Source organism: Ambystoma mexicanum, chromosome 7p (assembly GCF_040938575.1).
Source record: "Ambystoma mexicanum isolate Mex_15411 chromosome 7p, UKY_AmexF1_1, whole genome shotgun sequence".
Taxonomy (NCBI): Eukaryota; Metazoa; Chordata; class Amphibia; order Caudata; family Ambystomatidae; genus Ambystoma; species Ambystoma mexicanum.
In genome coordinates, this window is record NC_090939.1 from 938,922,698 (window position 1) to 938,943,213 (window position 20,516).

The 20,516-nt window shown below is 44.2% G+C and overlaps 1 protein-coding gene across 1 annotated transcript in view; it reads left to right on the plus strand.

Annotated features, from left to right (window-relative positions):
- Positions 1-20,516, plus strand: part of ABI3BP (ABI family member 3 binding protein) — a 1,926,231-nt gene that overhangs the window by 734,526 nt on the left and 1,171,189 nt on the right. The window contains exon 6 of the mRNA XM_069637268.1: positions 19,664-19,734. Coding sequence (XP_069493369.1) covers positions 19,664-19,734 — 71 coding nt within the window. The remainder of the gene's footprint in view (positions 1-19,663; positions 19,735-20,516) is intronic.

Here is a 20,516-nt window from a genome sequence, read left to right on the forward strand (position 1 = left end):
GGATCCGCACCATATTGCACGGCTGTTTGGTAATTTTCTGCCGTTTTTGCAAAAAACATAATCATTAGGAACATGCAATATATTCTCCAAACACCTAATTTTAGCCCCCACCTGTCTGCCAACTCTAAAATATGGGGCACGTTCGCAGCCAGGAACACCTTTTAGCTCACCATTACAATCCCCTAAGGTGCAGATGGAGGACTTTTATATCTACAAAATTGCCTGGAAAGTATTTAAAAAATGAAACATGCATGTAATCAGTGCATCTTGTGGTTCCCGGGTAAAGGGCCTATGTTATAATAGTCCTTTTAAATTAATAGTAACTCTTTACGTTAATGCGAATAGGGGCATTCCTGTCTGCAGCGCCATTTGCCTCTCTGGGCCAGCCTGTGACCAGAGTTGTTATTTGAAGTTGGTAGCAGCTGGTTGTAAATCCTGGGCCCTTGGCAACAGAGATCCCCTCCCCATATTCGTGTCATGCAATAGCTAAACATTTGCGTGCACAGAACTCCCGTCAGAGGCAGCAGGTCTGGGGGAAAAAAATGTCAACTCCCTTCAGGCCATATTTTATTGCAGTTGTAAACAGTTGAGATGCAAGCCAGGCTTTCAGTGGGGAAGTCCTTTGTAAATTTTTCCCAGAGGCCCACCATTTGTCCTTGGCTGAAAGGAACTCACATATTGAATTTTCTAACATCAGCCTTGATTCTTTGACATAAACTGCCTCATTACGAGGCTGGCGCTCCCATAATGAAGGGTGCCGGTACGGGACCGGCACCGTTCATTACGGGATGCCTGATTACGAGGTCCCCTTGCAGGACCCGCACAGGTCTGGTTTGACATGTAGTCGAACCAGACGTCCTTAGCGGGTCCCGCAAGGGGACCAAGGAGCTAATAACGGGCCCATTATTAATGGGCCCGTTATTAGCTCCATCCTCATTCCCATTGAGCCCTATGGGGGCTCAAATGGGAATGGGGATTGGTTTTGTGAATGAGGAATTACTGGGTCCTCCAAGGTTGGAATGACCCGGTAATTCCTCATTCACAGAACCCGGAGCTGGAACCCGGTATGGAGGCAGCCATGCCCTTTTTAAGGGCATGGCTGCCTCCATACTCGTAATGAGGCCCACAGTGTTTTGAGGGTTCTCTTTGCTTTTGTGCTGAAAGCTCAGGTCTGTTTGTTTTCATCGTTAATAAAATAAACTTTTAATGATCTGCTGTTTGTTTTTCTGCTGAAAAGTGAGTCTGAATTGTCACAGTGCACCACCTTTTGATGGGTGTCAGTTTCAGTGAACATGTTGCATTTACATCTCAGCCAGTAAAGTGATGTGCTTTTCCAATCTGCACTTGGATTACTTTTATGTTTTAGCTTTCCCTGGACTTCCTCTGCAAAAAGACACACACATAGTCTGCCTCAGGCCTACAGGAACTTCTAATGGCAACAAAGTGGTCTTTTCAAATTTGGTATTTTGCATGTGAAGCATAATATACATTACGTTTTGTCAACACATACACCATGTCTTTCCCCTGACATCTTTATGTTGGCAGGGGAACATTGTTCTCATGTCTTGCTTTAACTTGCAAAAGTACATGCAAAGCCATTTTGGTGTCAGTGTTTAAAAATCCTGTTTTTCATGTGAAAAGGACCTTGAATTTCTTCTGCCTTTGTTAATTAAAATGCTGCTTTTCCTTTGGTTATAACAAGTAGACCTTTTTCACATGGCCCTTCAGCTCTGTTGGGTTGGGGCCTTTGATTAAACCCCACAAGGAAACCGTACAATCTTTGTATTGTTTATATGAACGCATATAACATTGTGGGGTGCTTCCAATTGTTTGCATGGACGTTTATAATGTATGGTTCTTTCCTTTAACTGTTCATTTGAGCGCCACTCTGTGGTGGTTCTTGCAACCCCTATGATTTTCTTAGCAACCTTTCTGTTTATACTAACCTGAAACCGATGCACAGTCTACAGTGGACACAGAACCAGATGGCATCTATGTACCTTGGATTGATAAACCATGGTCATCTCATACCTGCTCTTTATTCTTCTGGGAGCTAGTGGAGCCAATTGATTTAAATGCAGCATATTGTGCAACATGTATGGAGTTTTCTGGTAGAAAGATACTACATGGAACCTCTTGCTCTTTCAGCAAACAGCCAGAAATATCTGAACTAGTAAATCCATGTCAATTTGAAGATATCAAAATTCAAACTTTTGAACACATTGCCAAATTCATCAGGTCCTAATGACCTGAAGTATTGATTATGAAACCATGTTTTTCTAGAAATCCATCAGATCCTTAGAGCAGTAAGTCATTGTGAGCACTAGATAAAATATATATGTAAAATTAAATGAACAAGTACTCACATAGCTGGACAACCTTTCTATTCTGCGCTCCCCAATACCGAAGAGAGTCAAAATTAAAAAAAGAACAAAATTAGAGTAAAGGAAAATAGATCTATTTTCCTGAATTCACTATCTTTTAAGCAGTGTATTCAGTATACTTGAAATGCCTGTATTATCTTGTCTACAAAGCTTAAGAAACTGTATGTAAGAATATGGATGTTGTAATCTGGTCTCCATGCCAGCAAGTAAGCATTATAACTTTCCAATAATTTCATATGTCGACCCACAAATCTGCTTGTCATCAGATAAATGCATTAAACATCCAGGGCACCATTCATCCAGTCACCAGACTCAGGTCTGTCAGATACCTGACCTGTGCAGCAATTGCCCATTTGAACAATAATACAGTGCTGCAAAGTCATAACAATGACATCTGTGCGCTATGCAAAACACAGTTGACATTAGAATTGGTTATTTTTAATGCACTTAATACCCAGAGGTTTCTAAGCACGGACCCGGAATCAACCTGTGTTGCTCCGTGTCCTCTTGCTTCCAAGGCAAGCGTGTTGCCACTAAGCTTTACTCCCGACCCCCCATTGGCGACAAAGGAGTAATCAATGAATCGTTGCGTTTGGGGACCCCTTGCCACGGCACTATTGCACTATTGTATGACAATAGGGACAGTATCCAGTCTGTTTCCACTCAGTTACTTTAGGACACAGTCCCAGCCTAAAGGGAGACACTTGCCTGTGGAGTGCTTGCTGTGATGTGATGTAAGTCATACTAGAAACAAGATCTGTAGTGCAGCACCGTGTAGAGTGAGTGAGAAAATGTCTGTGAAGATGATTGAATGTCCGTTAAATTAAAACACATGTGGCACTTACGAGAGGTTATGCTTCTTGACTGCTGAAAGAGTTATAATTGTGCGCAGTTTGTATAAAACGTTCCTTGAAGTTTATTAAATGTAACATTGTACAGGAAAGTTAAAAAAAAAGAGGGCCCACATGTTACCGTATCAATAGGCATTCCTGCAGAGATCATTTTAGATCACCCAAAAGACTGAAGAAAAGATTAATAACACCACACATTTGTAACTTCCTCACCCACCCATGCTCCAATGTGGAAGGTGGCATATGAAACACTTGCTGGAAGAAATGAACATTTTCATCTCCCAACATCTAAAAATTTTAGATCTCGTTTTCTATTACAGTGTGAGGAGCTCCCGATTTCAGCATCACATCGGACAAAATATAGGCCATGCCACTCAATCTTTCCAGGGAAACGTTGTTAAGACCACTCAGTGATGATCCCAGCCCGCTCCAAACCTTATAGGGGATTTTCCTTTATTAGGGGCTGGCAGAATGCCCCTGGATTGATGCTGTGTGGCCAGACCGGTGGTGTAGGACAGTGTCCCATTTGAGTTGCTTTTGCCAACCCAAAGCCAGCTAACCAGTCAAACTGCTTTAATCTACTGCAAAAACGACAATGCTAGGGCTTTGAGTTTCTTTCTTGCCCTCAAGGCTTGATCCCTCGTTAAACACAACCTGACTCCTTTTGGATGTCCATATGTTTGTGCCAACAGCAGTCCTCTACACGAATCTATGTGACGGCGCTGCGATCAGATAGATCACTTCTGCCTGCCTGACCCGACCCACAATCCCAAACACTGCACCCCTCCAGTACCTTTACTGCAGCACACTCCTGTGTGTGCGGCCGCCATCCTTGTACCCCTGTAGCGTCAGCTCCTCCCACTTACATGGGGCTGTGCGGAAAAAGAATAATGTTATCTTATCCCCGCTTACCCTAAGGGGACACTCCTGCAACCCCTGTTACTGTGTCCAGGGAGAGCGGCGGACATCCCTGCAGCCCCCGCTCTGCTTGGGCGCAGTAATGGGGATCGGGATTTTGTACTGCGCTCAGGCGCAGTTTTAGTAATCATTATGGTACGATTTTTTTCTACACTAAGCCAGACTTTCCTTTTGCTCAGAAGTCTGAAAAGGTACACATGTTTGGGAAAAATAAAGGATGTCTATTATCCACTGTTTATAAAACCTGATGGGCAGTATCCTCAACAAGAGAGGAGCACTTTATCAATGGACTTCCCCTTTGACAGCTGCATCCCATAAGTGACTTAGAAGGGCAGGTTTTATAAAGCGCTCAAACCCTAATGCTCCTGCTTAGAAGCATTGTAATAATAGCTAGTTTTATCACCTACTTTGATGATACTCAACGTATCGACCTCGGCATCGATGAAGGGCTGAGTGGGGCTTTCCAGGATTCGAAAATGCGGCATGCCATTGAGTGCTTAACGAGTGAGCTATCCACGTAGGCTACCCCGATTAATGCACACAATTATCTTGCGGTTAGCGGGCACACAATATGCCCGCTATCAGATAAACACAAATACCACAGATTCAAGAAATGGTGTTGCCCGAATTGGCTTCCTATTAAATGAAGATGTGAGTGCCACTTTCTTTCTTTGGTCTTTAAATGTGTTCATGCCTTGGCCCCTGGCGATTTCTGTTCTCTGTTTTCTTTGGATAACCCACGGCTCTTCGTTCTGCTTCCCAATTCCTTCTTTCTGTTCCAGCCTCTCAATCATGTCAGCTGTTAGCATCTACAATCCGGCATTCGCTTCCCTTGGATATTCCTTCTTGTTTAAATTTAAGTCGGTTCAAGAAACAGCTCATGGTTTCCTTTGTTCCCCTTCCTTTTTCACGTGATGATGCATTGTGTTGATTTCTTTTTTGTCTTTCCATTATTTGAGTTATTCACGGTTCACGTTTGTCATTTGACTGGTGTGTGTACTGCTGGAATGCTTGCTCAGTGGTTTGTGTGAAAGGTCTTTGGCAAAATTCCAATATTTATAGTCTTTCTCTCCACTGGCACTAGGATGCTCAGAGGCAGCCTGGCCTTACAGGGGCACGGCAAAAGACTGTAATAAGTGAAGTCCCTGCAAATCGTATCCCTCGGACAGGAGCCCACTGGCTCTCACCACTGAGTGGCTTACATCTTCCACTGCCTGGGTGTGGAACCTCTTTCACATCCAAACATTCTCATCTCTCACTCAACATTCTCGCGGGGCCATCACTGAGTCAGACACACAGGAAAGGCAGACCCGAGGGGATAGCTCAGCGGCAACGTGCAGGGCCTTGGAAGCAAGACGACACGAAGCAACACAGGTTCGATACCCGGGTCCGCGCTTAATTAGCGCCTTATAAATAAGCAACTAAGATAAAAATAAAAAAAAAGAACACACAATTTCTGGAACAGCGCCTCGATGCCCACGGGCTGTGTGAACCTTTAAAAATGCAAAAATAAAATTTTAAAAAAAATAAAGACCCCACCGTTGTTTTTGTTCTGGCAAGATGGTTGATCTGATGATGTGTATGTGCAGATTGGGCACTGTGTATACATTCTGAATGTAAAACGTTTCAACACTGAAAAGCTTGAATGAAAGATGTTAACTACCAAATGAAAGTACTGATATCGTTTACACAACAAGTGCAATGGCATCGAACGTTTTAAATCAGATTAGTAAAGCAAATGGAAAATAAAGTGGTGTGCTTCTATTTTTTTGACATTTCTGAGCTTATTTTCTAAACCAATGTATTCTTAGAGAGGATCCTACTTCTCTGTCTAACCTTTACCCAACTCCTACACTTAAATGCCACCACCCCGGCCAGTTTGTTTCTAGATACGGAGAGAACTTTGAAGCACACATCAGAACTGCCCAAAACAGTGCAATGCACGTGTTGGCAATTGTATTCCATTTGGCTTTTCAAATATGACTTTATTGTACTAGTTCTTGATTTGCTGCAGAATAACCACTGGTCTGTACAGATCCTCCTGTGTTCAGAACAGTCACTGCTTTTGCACCTGGCCACCAAACCAGACCACCACAAGAGAACACGCACATTTTGTTGTCAAACCAAAAAATCAAAGGCAGATATAATTAAATTATTCAATTATGCCAAGCTTTAGGAATTGTCTAATCCATGTAGTTAGTGGGTTTTGTTCTCCTCTTTCAAAGTATTTTTTTAAATTCTATTCTGAAGAAAAATGTCTGTTTTCGCCATGCTCACAAGCAGGGGTGGACTGGCCTGTATGGAACTCGACATTTCCAGGTAGGCCTCTGCACCCTGGGCCTCTTGTGTCTGGTAGCCTATTTTATTTCGACATTTTCTCATAGGAAAATGGTTGAGCTTGCTGAAAATGTGTAATATGGTGCGACTTTGAACCTTATTTCAAGGGCCTCTTTTGGTTCCCAGTCCACCCCTGCTTACAAGGATGATTCTCTGCATGGATTTCTGACATTTGAAAACGGTATGGGGTCCAAACCCTGCAAACCAAAGCCGTGAAGGCCACCAACCCCTCTTCCCCCACAATGGAAGGTGGGTCTTTTGTCTTCCCAGTCCTTACCCTTGTCCATTTTGGGGTGTCCAACCTCCACATCCTCCCTCTGGCTGCGCTGCCCCGCTGCCACACACTCCCTGCCTCGACCACTTAGCTCTACTGGCCTCCGATGCCTCTTCCGGCTTCCCCAACAACAGACCAACATTGCGTTGCGGAAAGTGCAGCATATATTTGTGTGTCCGTTTTTAAGAAAACAGGTCTAATTGCAGGGACGTCATTTGGGGGTTGCCAGAGGTCGCAAGTGCGACCTGTGAGGTCTCCCTTGTGACCTCTGTGGTCTCCCTTGCGACCTCTAAATGTTGTTTTTTTTTTTTGCAATGCAAGCTCTTAGGCTGTGGCCAGCACCATGTGGCTCTTTAATTCTGGAGTGGCTGGCTTTCTTGTTCAGGTCCCTTAAAAAAAGAAGAAAAATAAGAACATGAGGGCCACAAGTGTAACACTTTTGCACTGAATCTAAATAAGAAAGAATAGGAATGCCAAAAAATGTGTCTTTCTGGAATTCTATACAAAAATTGCTAGACTCATTAAAGGTTTATTTCAGGCACACTTCAGGGGGAGGGGGGTGAGTCACTGATTTAGTCTGTTCTTAAATGCCTCAACTCAGCCTTTCATCCTTCTGAGGTCGATAAATGGGTACCAACACAGGTTGGGTGATATTGGGTGTATATTTCTTCAATGTAAACCGCTTAAGCTTAAGTGCTATATAATAACACATCATTATCATTTGGTCATGGACGTCTGCTTGCAATCACAGTAATTTGGTAATATGGACCTATACACACTGATCTTAACGATACATATGGCGATCTATGCAGGTATGAAATGTACATCACATTATAGTGATATCGTAACCATATTTTTCATAGTGTACAATGCTATGTGATGCCACTTCCTGTTTTGTCAATGGCTGAAAGGTCGTGTTCCATCGCTTCCTGCGATATCACTTTGGGGTGGGGTCAAATGACATCACTTCCTGTGATGTCATCAGGGATCAAGGGTCGTGTGATGTCACTTCCGCTACCCCAGGCATTTTGGTGTAATGACGTCCCTGTCTATTTGAATACATACCTTCTCCGGGTCTAGAGGTACCGAAAGAATTTCAGAAGGGATACGAAAAAATGCCTTATGTGTTAACCATATTTACTCACGTAATTCTTTTTCTAACTCACTTACGTTTCTTCTTTAGCGCTGTGAAAAGAACTTCAAGCACTGCAATGGACACATAAGAACAGTACACAATTTGATATGCCTTTGACAATCCTACAGTATTCTGGAAATGTCATGCTACAACACTGGAGAATGAGCTTAGAGGCCAGATTGTTAGAATAAACAATGCTGCAATAACCTACTGGGGATCTTCATTAGTCTTAGCCCTCCTCTTCCTCAACCCAGTCCTTACATATGAAGGCTCTGTGCCTTCTCCACAAAGATTTCCCAAATTCGCCTCATTTCCTCTTCCTCCTCCAACTTCCAGTGTTACACAGAAGCCACTCAGCTCTTCTTCAGATTCCCTGCTGACCCTCTTGCACCCTCCATCATCCCTGCCTGCCTTTCTGCCATCCAGTCCTGGTGCACCTCCAATGATCTCTGCCTCAACGCTTGTAAAACTGAGATCCTTCCCATTGGGACCCCTGCTCCCTACTTCTTCCCCTCACTCTGGCCTTCCTCCGTGGGCTCTTCCCCTCTGCATTCAACTGAAGCCAGAAACCTTGGAGTCAGCTCCGACTCTTCTCTCCCCTTCCTCCCTCACACTCAGGACATTGTCAAGAAGTCCAACTATAAACTCTTCCTTCTCAAAGAAATGTTAAATTTTCTCACTTCCCTCAGATGATCAATGTGACTCAAGCCCTGGTTCTCTCCAGACTTGACTATTGTAACGGCCTCTTCCTGAATCTTCCTTCTTCCACTCTGTGACCCCTCAAGCTTATCCAGAATAGGGCAGTGATACCTATCCTTGGCCTTAAGCCCAGACACCCCATCTCTACTACACTAAAAAGTCTTCACTGGCTCCCGGTTGCTGCACGGATTAAATTCAAATCCCTCTGCATCACCCACAAGGCTGTCTGGCCTCGGGGGACCCCACCCTCTTCAACTTTATCTCACTAAATACGTTCCCTCTAGACCACTTCACTCCTCTGGCGCCAACTCTTTGTGTGTAAAGCGCTTTGCTAAACAGAGGGCAGGGGGTCGCTCCCTTTCCTCTGCGGGCTCCCTCCTTTGGAATATCCTGCCTCTCCCCCTGCGCCTTGAGCAGGATCTTCTCAAATTCGGAAAGCTCCTTAAGACTTTCCTCTTTTCTTCCTCCTTCCCTCCTTCTCTCCTCCTCTCCTCTGATAATTCCACAGTTGCTGAATCGATGTCCTAGGCCCCTAAGCATCCTCTGGGCCTTGACCTCCCACACCAATTCTTCCCAGCTCCTGTCTATCCACAGCACTTTACATCTGCACACCCTCTACTCTGGAGGCTCACACTTATATCTCCCGCAGCCCAGGTCGTGTAGCACTCAACATTCCTAGCACTTTGTCTATGGCTCTTCCACGAGCTCGGACTCCCCAGCACTTACCCCTCCTTCCCTCTTCCGCACTTGCACGTTCTGAATACTCACAAGGCATAGGAGGTTCGTCCCTCTCCCTTCCCCCCCCTCTGCTCTTAAACATTGTGTTGTTATGTATTTTTCACCTTTGCTCCCTCTCTGCCCTCTGAGTGCTTTGAAACAGTATTTTCTTATTGTGTATGCGCCTAACAAGCAAACAATAAATAAATACATTCAATTTCTCAATTTCCTGGTCTGCTTACAACCCCCATCACCTCTTATAAAAGAGGGCTTACCCTTATACTTCCTGACATATCACTTTTTCGAAGACACCTCCCCCACCCCCCCGGGCCCTAAAGCGAGGAAAACAGGGGTAGAATAAGTAGTGGGACAAGGAAGCGTAAGACTAGGTGTAATGAGGATTTTCGGTTAGTACTGGCAGCATTACCTCCACTCCCCTCTTCCTTGTTCTTGTCATCTAATATGAAGCATACCCAAGAAATCGATTCACCCTTCAAATCAAAGAGGCATCTCATATGTCAGATCCTGTGAGCTTTAATCAATCAAGTGAACAGTTCAGTGATGCAGCCCCCAATATAGAAAGGGCACATTCTCCTTCCACCTGTTCCAGTAGGTGTACCAGGCAGTTATGGACAAACGTCAGAGCGGAAGCGCAATTGGCAGCCCGACACATTTGCATAATGCCAGTAATGATGCTTTAGGAAAACGTGTTTGGGCTGGCTCAGCCAGCATCCCCAGGTAAAAACATACTCCTGTCATAATAGCAGTAAAACTGCCATGCCACTGAGTCCATACTGGCTGTACCAATGAACAGTCATGTTAGCTTTATCCATAACGCATACAAATCCTATGATCACTGTAACAAACCAAGTCTAAGCTGTGTGCACCACCGTAGTCACCTCACCCCTTTTAAGAACACACATGTTGGCTTTGACCATAGAAACCGGTCGGTCACTCTTCTTGGCTAGCATATGGAATTATAAAACAATTTGAATTGGATCTCCATGCTCAGTCATAGAAACATGAAGTATCTATTCTTGTGTCAGTTTGTGCATTATTAATTAGTGCGTACATTACATCAAATGTATACAATTTTAGAAGCTTGTCATCTAACTATATACTTTCTATGCCTGCAGTGATTTTTGCTGCGTTCTAGTGGAGACACCATATTCTCAATTTATTTGCTTTGATTGCGGTGAGGAAGCGATGTCTATAGGGAATTGTGATTGCTATTACGGTTTGCACTTTAACAATGTGTCATTGTCATATTTGTAATTCTGTGCTTTTATTTTTGCAGTGCTGTCTATTTGTATGGATGTGCATTGTCTAGAAAACGTTTTTTTCAAAAATGTTTTTTGTACGAATAACATGAAAAGGATTTCAAAAACACATTGAGCTATACTATAAGGTCGTCCTCATTCTGATTATAATTGGCTTTACCCATAGTGCCGGCTAAAAGATCCAATGCGTATAAAAATAACCTATCCATGTATGCCCACTCCCACTCCCAACCAGCGGGTTGACACACACGCATTCATTCATACACACACCCATGCAACATACACACTATCGCATTCACACATGCACTCAGAAATCATACTCCCAAACACACAAACCCTAGCATGTGTTCATACCTACAGACTTATTTTCTTCCCTGCAGCCCCGGCTGCACTCCAAATGCTGCCTTGCTCAGTCTCACGCTGCCCGCCCTTCATGACAATCCAGGTCCCAGGCAGCACGCAAACAGCAGGAACAGTAACAGTTTCCTGCCAACTATACAGGTGTGGTATAGCCAGGGCAACACAATCTTGCCAGCCTAAGACCTTTTAATGTCCAGGGTCGTGCGGGAGTGCCTCATGGGCACATTTGGCCCTGAAGTTCCCAAGTCTGCATCCCCATTCACGTACGGGGAAGCAAAACGCCTTCTGCCTTGCATGGCCCATTGTGCATGTGTGCTAGCAAACTGTCTTTATGAAAGGGAAACCCTGTTTTCCTACACACAAAATCTGACCCAGGGGTGGGTCCTCAGTTGTGACATCCTCAGTGTTTTCACCTGGGCTGGCTTTGCTCCTCTAGAATAGGTGGCGGGTCGGCGCCCTGTCACCCATTATGGATGAACTGACCCAGGTTTCCCGAGGGGGCTCCAGCACATGCACAGCTTAAGCTGACGTTTTGGATGTGCATGTGCAAATGGCACACACACAGTCAAAATATATTTTATAATTTGTTTTGTTTTTGTGGAAAACAACATTTTAATTGGTTCATTGAAACAGGTTGGCAGGTGCTGCAATGTATTTATGCCACTCTTTTCCCTACTTGAGTCCCCCTGCCTCTTTTCCATTGCAGCTGGGGAGCAGGTGCAAGTGGTTCTAGGTCACCTGGCCTAAGCCCCGGCCACCTGGTGCATTCCTGGTTGCTGCTCTTTTTCACCATTTAGCAACACCCGGCCACCTGGTGCCTTCCTGCTTGCTGCTCTTTTCCCTACTTTGAGTCCCCCTGCCTCTTTTCCATTGCAGCTGGGGAGCAGGTGCAAGTGGATCTAGGTCACCTGGCCTAAGCCCTGCCCACCTGGTGCATTCCTGGTTGCTGCTCTTTTTCACCACTTAGCAACACCCGGCCACCTGGTGCCTTCCTGCTTGCCGATTTTTTCCCTATTTAAGGAGTCCTCCAGCCTCTTTTCCTTTGCAGCTGGGGAGCAGGTGCAAGTGGATCTAGGTCACCTGTCCTAAGCCCCACCCACCTGGTGCCTTCCTGGTTGCTGCACTTTTTCACCACTTAGCAAGCCCCACCCACCTGGTGCCTTCCTGCTTGCCGCTCTTTTCCCTACTTAAGGAGCCCTCCAGCCTCTTTTCCTTTGCAGCTGGGGAGCAGGTGCAAGTGGATCTAGGTCACCGGGCCTAAGCCCAGCCCACCTAGTGCCGTCCTGGTTGCCGCTCTTTTTCACCACTTAGCAAGCCCTGTCTACCCGGTGCCTTCCTGCTTGCCGATTTTTTCCCTATTTAAGGAGTCCTCCAGCCTCTTTTCCTTTGTAGGTGGGGAGCAGGTGCAAGTGGATCTAGGTCACCTGGCCTAAGCCCCGCCCACCTGGTGTCTTCCTGGTTGCTGCTCTTTTTCACCCCTTAGCAAGCCCCACCCACCTCGTGCCTTCCTGCTTGCTGCTCTTTTCCCTGCTCAAGGAGCCCTCCTGCTTCTTTTCCTTTGCAGCTGGGGAGCAGGTGCAAGTGGATCTAGGACACCTGGTCTAAGCCCTGGCCACCTGGTACCTTCCTGGTTGCCGCTCTTTTTCACCACTTAGCAAGCCCCGCCCACCTGGTGCCTTCCTGCTTGCCTCTCTTTTCCCTACCTAAGGAGCCCTCCTGCCTCTTTTCCTTTGCAGCTGGGGAGCAGGTGCAATTGGATCTAGGTCACCTGGCCTAACCCCCACCCACCTGGTGCCTTTCTGGTTGCCGCTCTTTTTCACCACTTAGCAAGCCCCGCCCACCTGGTGCCTTCCTGCTTGCTGCTCTTTTCCCTACTTAAGGAGCCCTCCTGCCTTTTTTCCTTTGCAGCTGGGGAGCAGGTGCAAGTGGATCTAGGTCACCGGGTCTAAGCCCAGCCCACCTAGTGCCGTCCTGGTTGGCGCTCTTTTTCACCACTTAGCAAGCCCTGTCTACCTGGTGCCTTCCTGCTTGCTGCTCTTTTCCCTACTTAAGGAGCCCTCCTGCCTCTTTTCCTTTGCAGCTGGGGAGCAGGTGCAAGTGGATCTAGGTCACCTGGCCTAAGCCCCGCCCACCTGGTGTCTTCCTGGTTGCTGCTCTTTTTCACCCGTTAGCAAGCCCCACCCACCACGTGCCTTCCTGCTTGCTGCTCTTTTCCCTACTTAAGGAGCCCTCCTGCCTCTTTTCCTTTGCAGCTGGGGAGCAGGTGCAAGTGGATCTAGGACACCTGGCCTAAGCCCTGGCCACCTGGTACCTTCCTGGTTGCCGCTCTTTTTCACCACTTAGCAAGCCCCGCCCACCTGGTGCCTTATTGCTTGCCTCTCTTTTCCCTCCCTAAGGAGCCCTCCTGCCTCTTTTCCTTTGCAGCTGGGGAGCAGGTGCAAGTGGATCTAGGTCACCTGGCCTAAGCCCCACCCACCTGGTGCCTTTCTGGTTGCCGCTCTTTTTCACCACTTAGCAAGCCCCGCCCACCTGGTGCCTTCCTGCTTGTTGCTCTTTTCCCTAATTAAGGAGCCCTCCTGCCTTTTTTCCTTTGCAGCTGGGGAGCAGGTGCAAGTGGATCTAGGTCACCGGGCCTAAGCCCAGCCCACCTAGTGCCGTCCTGGTTGCCGCTCTTTTTCACCACTTAGCAAGCCCCACCCACCTGGTGCCTTCCTGCTTGCTGCTCTTTTCCCTACTTAAGGAGCCCTCCTGCCTTTTTTCCTTTGCAGCTGGGGAGCAGGTGCAAGTGGATCTAGGTCACCTGGCCTAAGCCCCGCCCACCTGGTGCCTTCCTGGTTGCCACTCTTTTTCACCACTTAGCAAGCCCCGCCCATCTAGTGCCTTCCTGCTTGCCACTCTTTTCCATACTTAAGGAGCCTTCTGCCTCTTTTCCTTTGCAGCTGGAGCAGGTGTAAGTGGATCTAGGTCACCTGGCCTAAGCCCCCCCCACCTGGTGCCTTCCTGGTGGCCGCTCTTTTTTACCACTTAGCAATCCCCGCCCACCTGGTGCCTTCCCGCTTGCCGCTCTTTTCCCTACTTAAGGAGCCCTCCTGCCTCTTTTCCTTTGCAGCTGGGGAGCAGGTGCAAGTGGATCTAGGTCACCTGGCCTAAGCACTACCCACCTTCTTATTCCTGTCTCTTCCTTCGTGCTCTTAACTCTTAGATCAAGGGTGTCTCTAGCCCGGGTGTCCGAAGCGAAGGGCAGACAAAAAAAAGGGCAATTTCTGTTTGGACTTGTTGGGACCCAGGGCCCGACCCCCTGCTCAGACAGCAGGTAAGCATGCACCAACATGTGTTTACACCCTCTGTCCCCACAGGCCATCCCAGCCACCTGTGGTCCCCTCATGATGTCCCCTTGTGCCCACCTTCTCGCACACAGGTATTGCCTGTTTTGCTTGATTCTTCTACTCTGCTTCCCCTACCCGCCTACTTCTGCAGGAGTCTGTCCTGATACATTCTGATTTCACCATCACCGTCTTGGGGCCAATACTGGATTGGACATTTATGGACTTCATTGATTCACAGTGCGTCACCCTTTCTCAACTCTCATGCTGGACTTCCTTTGCATCTTGTACTCATGGTGGCCCTGAATCATGCTGTTCCCATTTTCATCTTGTATTCTGGCTTGCAACATTATCTGTTACTGCTGACTTCTGCAATTGTATTCAATCTCCCCTCTTGCTTCTCCACTCTTTTTGACTGCTTAATCTCTGTTCTCTCCTCCTATCCCTTCTCCCTTTGCTATCTCCTCCTCTTACTTTCTTCTATACACTTACTCTATCAGAATTGTCCCTGGACCTAGTATGATAGCAACTTCGTCTGTCTCCTCCCACCTCCCCTTACTGCCCCCCCACCTCCAGCACTATCTGAAATATTGTCAGGCCTAGTACGATAGTCTCTTGTTTTGTTCCTCCCCTCACTTTCTGCACCCCTCTCGCTCACCTTTTGTTTTTCTCCGGCTCTACCAGAAATTTCATCAGGCCTAGTACGGTAGTCGCCTGTCTGTTTCCATTTCCTTCCCACTCTCCCGCTCCCTTCCTTATCTATGTCTTAGCTCTTGCACTATCCGAAATGTCGTCAGGCTGAGTACGATAGTTAATTTCACATCCTTATTGTTCAGGGCCTGTAAGAATGTCACTGTATTTTCCCTTGTTCCCTCCCTTGCCTTGAAGCACTTTGAAACACATTGTGTGTAGGTGCTATATAAATAAACTATCGTATCAAACTATCATATGTGCAAGTCTCTAAAGAGTCAAAGGAGCAGCAATATCTAATGTTTTAGTAGAGGAGTGTCAGTCACTCAAAGCAGATCAAAAGCAGATATTTGGTTAGAATTCCAATTGCAGCCGATGCAGCCGCAGACTCATACAATTATCATGAAAATGTAAAATAGCATTGTTACAATGTGAGTTTGGCCACTGCTGCATTTTGCAGCAGATTCGTGGAGACACTTGCACTACCTATTTTGGAGCATACTGCAATGCTTTGAAATACTTTGGTGGCCTGAATTACTAAACATAAATAATAAATACAAGCAATAGCCAGGGACGTCATTTTGCCAAAATGCCTGGGGTAGCGGAAGTGACATCACATGAACCTTGACCCCTGATGACATCACAGGAAGTGATTTCATTTGACCCCACCCCGAAGTGATATCGCGGGAAGTGATGGAACACAACCTTTCACCCGTTGACAAAACAGGAAGTGGCATCACATAGCATTGTACACTACAAAAAATATGGTTACGATATCACTATAATGTGATGTACATTTCATACAAGAATGGATCGCCATATGTATCGTTAAGATCAGTGCGTATAGGCCCATATTACCAAATTACTGTGAATGCAAGCAGACATCCATGACCAAATGATAATGATGTGTTATTATATAGCACTTACGCTTAAGCGCTTTATATAGAAAAAATATACACCCAATATCACCCAACCTGTGTTGGTACTCATTTATCGACCTCAGAAGGATGAAAGGCTGAGTTGAGGCATTTAAGAACAGAGTAAATCACTGACTCACTCACTGAAGTGTGCCTGAAATACACCTTTAATGAGTCTAGCAATGATTGTATAGAATTCCAGAAAGATACATTATTTGGTATTCCTATTCTTTCTTATTTAGGGTCAGTGCTGAAAGTATTAGACTCGTGGCACTCCTGTTCTTATGTATAGTAAGAATATATATTTATTTATTTAAGGTTTAACAAAAACAGATTATCAACCAAAAACCTCAACCACCAATACGGTGGCACTAAACAATATCAGAAATTCAAATTTCTTACACCAATTGACTAACACAGGTTTAATGGACTTACCGTTTCGATATGACACAGGTACAATTTTGAAATATGCAGTGACAACTTACATCAGATTTAATTGCAAAATAACCAATGGAAAACCTTCACAATACAATGGGAAAAGAAATAATTTTGCAACACACATTCAAAGGACAGGCAGTGCTTTAGGATTCTGGTTTGGGAGCACAAGGGAAACAATGGGAAATGGTGTTTTGCAACACAGACACACTTGAGATATAATGCTTGGTAATTCTGGTTTGGAATGCAAAGGAATACATGGGGAATTCCTTTTTACACCCTCTACATCCACTTGAATAGCAGCGTTTTAGGGTTACTTATTTTGGGATTGTGGACCCTCGCGCCCCCTTCGGGACAGGAGTCATGGGTTTCAGAAGAACAGTCACCCAAGTCATTATTATCTACACCCGCTCTAACACACTGGCATGAACTTTGTTTCAAATCCTAACAACACTCATCCTGTGATTTTCTATATGGGAATTAATTGATTTAACTTCAATTGAATGTGCTAAAGATATACACAGCTTCCACCTCCCCACAATTTAATAGAAAGGATTAAGGCGGGCTGTTCCCAACACAATTCAATTTAAATGGATAGGGTGATTTTCTATGGTGAAATTAATTAGAATTGGATTTAATACAATGTGCCAAGTGCCTTCCCAGTACAACCACCCTACCCGCTATGCGAGATGGAGATTAAGGCTTGCAGTTTCCTCCTCACACTTTTGATGACATTTAGGATATATCTACTTACATGCAAGGCTTTGGTCAGGGAAAAACAGCAGGACTCCCCTGGGAACAGCAAAGATCTGGTCAAGGGCTTCAGTCAAGGATTTTCTCCTGCACCCAGATTCCCTCTGGCTCCTCTGATTGGTTCCCAGCTAGCTTCTAGATTTTCCTGTCACTGTCTTCAATGCAAGGATTGAGGCCTCTCTGCTAGTTGTTCCTCACAAGAGTCTGGCAGCAGGCTTCCTCTCAGAATCAAGCGGAAAAAGCCTTGTTCTGATGCAGAATTGACCTCTTGTTGGGCTGATGACACTCCTAAATTATAATTATTCCCTCGGTAAGCACTCTCCCTTCACCTCCCACCAAGACGCCCACTGGCTGCTGATAGGACCAGAAGTTGGGAAATATGTATGATGTAGACTGAGGGAAGAGAAAGAGTTGTCATACCAAAATGATAAGTGGGTTTAACCCTTTTGGGTTATGAAAATCTCACAAAATGGCAGCTATGCTAATTTTTCAAATAACTACAATAATCTATATATTTTTGGATTCTACATTTTATGGCGAGTCTGAAAATAAGAATTTTATTTCGGCACACTCTTCCTGGGCCGAGACACCGTCTTTTGCGGTTTGCTGATGCGCCAAAATAGTTACACCTCGGACACTACATACTTTCAACATTAATTTCACCGTCTATCACTCGAACAATATTTCCAATTCCTCAGATTTATGAAAATGCCAGAATCATAATTTTGATTGTAACTTTAGTCATGTACATCACATACATTTCATTGTCTGCATGGTCCCAACTGGCTTATTATGCCCTTTAGAATGAACCTGGGGCGAGACCACTGAGACACATAATGCTCTTTTTTATTTAGGAAAACGTGTACAAAGTTAAACATATGGCAATGCATTATATAGGAAAGAGGTTTTCATTTCTGATCAACCCAAGCAGTTTCATTTCTCTTCTATGACCAGATCAGGACATCGGACTGGCCAATGTTAATTCTACCCACTTCTCCTGAGCTTCAAAGGGTATTTGTTCAGAGCTAATGCACATTTTATTGGGAACCTGACCTTAAAGGTCATTTCTGTTGGTTGTGTTATCTGTAAATTCCATAATTTCAATCTACTTCTTTGTATATCTTAGTATTTAAACTGACAACCAGACCGTCTTCTCCTAGGGGTCCTCAGCCAAAGGTCTTGAGTTCAGATTTTCAAAGGCACAGACCTTTCAGTTTAGTGGGAAAAACATCAGCTGCATCCATCCTTCAGAAAATACAGCTTTAAATTGACAAGATGTGCTTACATGTAACATTTTAGCAAGCATTGTATCTAGGCCTGCTGTTCATAAATTCAGTCTTTCTTTTCTACTACATTAGAATAGAGGTAGAATCACTATTTATCTAGTGCACACAGATAGGCCACAGTTACATAAGAACCAGTGTTCATTGCTACAAAAACGAAATAGACCTTTCCCTATAAATGTTATTTTATGTTCTGAAATTGTCTCTTTATTCCTCAAGAAGGCAATTTGTCATTTGACTTTATTTTTCAAATGTAAGGCATCATTCCTCCTTTTTAGCTTCCAAATGCACAATATTTCAAATGTATTTATTTCCTTCCATGTGCACTTCTGCAGCCTTACATCTGTCACATGTGTCTTTACACAAAGGCAGCATCTGCAGTGCCAGAAGTCTTTTGGAATCCATTGGACGCACTTAACAATATTCCAGTTATAACTCACACTTTTCTTTGGCTGAATACCTATACATTATAACAAAATGGATGCAGGCCATTTCTCGCTCATTCACTAGGCTTCATGTTGAAATCACTGTTTTGTACTGGTTTTTATATTTCAGTGGAACTCCACACTTAGCCAGCTTCACTCTCACAATGGAACCTAGCATGGCCTCTCCACCTCTGTCGCTCTGGGGCTGTCTTTTTACCCCACAACTGCCATAATAGTACTACCAGACCATAAGATGGAAACAGCTGAAAATTGATGTGATTACCTGGGCATATGATAACAATGTACCTATCTGATATATCTGTACACAAGCTATAACTATTATCTCTGTCAATGATTGTTTTTAACACGACTTCTGTGAAAGTAACATACATAAATCAAGTGGCCGAAGGCACACTTCGTTCATTAAGACATTTCTATTACTGCAGGAGCATTTCCATGGTTCAATTTAAGTCTATAACTCAGAAGACTGATTAGAATTAACCAGAGTCACACAGAGTTAGATCTTACTACTTGATAGAGATGGCTCAAAGAGAGCCCATGGGAATGTGTTTTGGGCAGGGAGGGGCAGATAGTCGGGGGAATAGCCATAGGGATCATCATGGGCATGGGCAGTCAGTGGGTGGGTAAATTACCAAACACCACTCACAAGCTTTGTGTCCCATATCACGTCCTTTCCCTCCTGTATATAATCCAGTGCAATATGTTTGGCTTATAACTGATGCTCAAGCACCACCTAATAGCCAAAATTAAAAAAAGAAATTCCATTTCAATGTCATAATGTTTTGATTATCAATCTTTTATGAATGTTCATTTATTACTCTGGAAATGTGAAATAAGAACTTTTTTCTTTCTCTTTAACAGCTAAACATAAAATAAATGGAGGAAATGGACACATTCAAAACACTTACAATGGGCCTAAGGGCAATATACAGGTAGGGGGCAAATGCTAGCTTGCTCGCCTTATTTCAGCTTACTTTAAACAAAAGAAATGTCTCTCAATTGCTCTTTCTTCACATGTGTTTCCCATTTTGATACATTTGTATTAATATATTACAACAAAATAACAGAAAGTAATGCGTATTATACTGCATAGCTAAATGCACAATCAAAAATTCAATGTCAAGCAAATATGTTATTGATATTGAAGTTGTTACAAAGTGTAAACGTTCTATTGGTAAACGTGCATGAAATATAATTATATAACAAATTATAATATTGTAGACAGACAGTAATACAAATGATGGAGGGAAAATTAAAAAGACTAATTATGTTGTGCGTCTCTGCTTTGCTCAATTTATAAACAAACACAATGAGAGAACAAGATACCACATAGCATTTAAATAACCAAATACAGTGTATTAATTGGTTCAAGGATGCTCTCGAACATTAACATCTTTCTCAAATTGGTTGTCTAAAACAAAGAATTTGTGATGGTAAGTATAATACAAATAGATCACCTATCATGAGTACAAACAAACAAGATCGATTTAATACTGCATCTCTCAATTCTGAGAATGGAGCTCACACAGGTCCTTCAGGCAAGTGAAAAAAACGGTTTCAGTGTTTTTACAATTATTGGTAAAGATTTGAAAGTTTACAACGTCAACAAAGTAAACCATATTTTTTAAACACTTGACAGCTAATTTTGTACTTTTAGAGAAATGTTATTCACACACGTGCTTGGTAAATTTTGACAAAAACAACTCAGAGTACA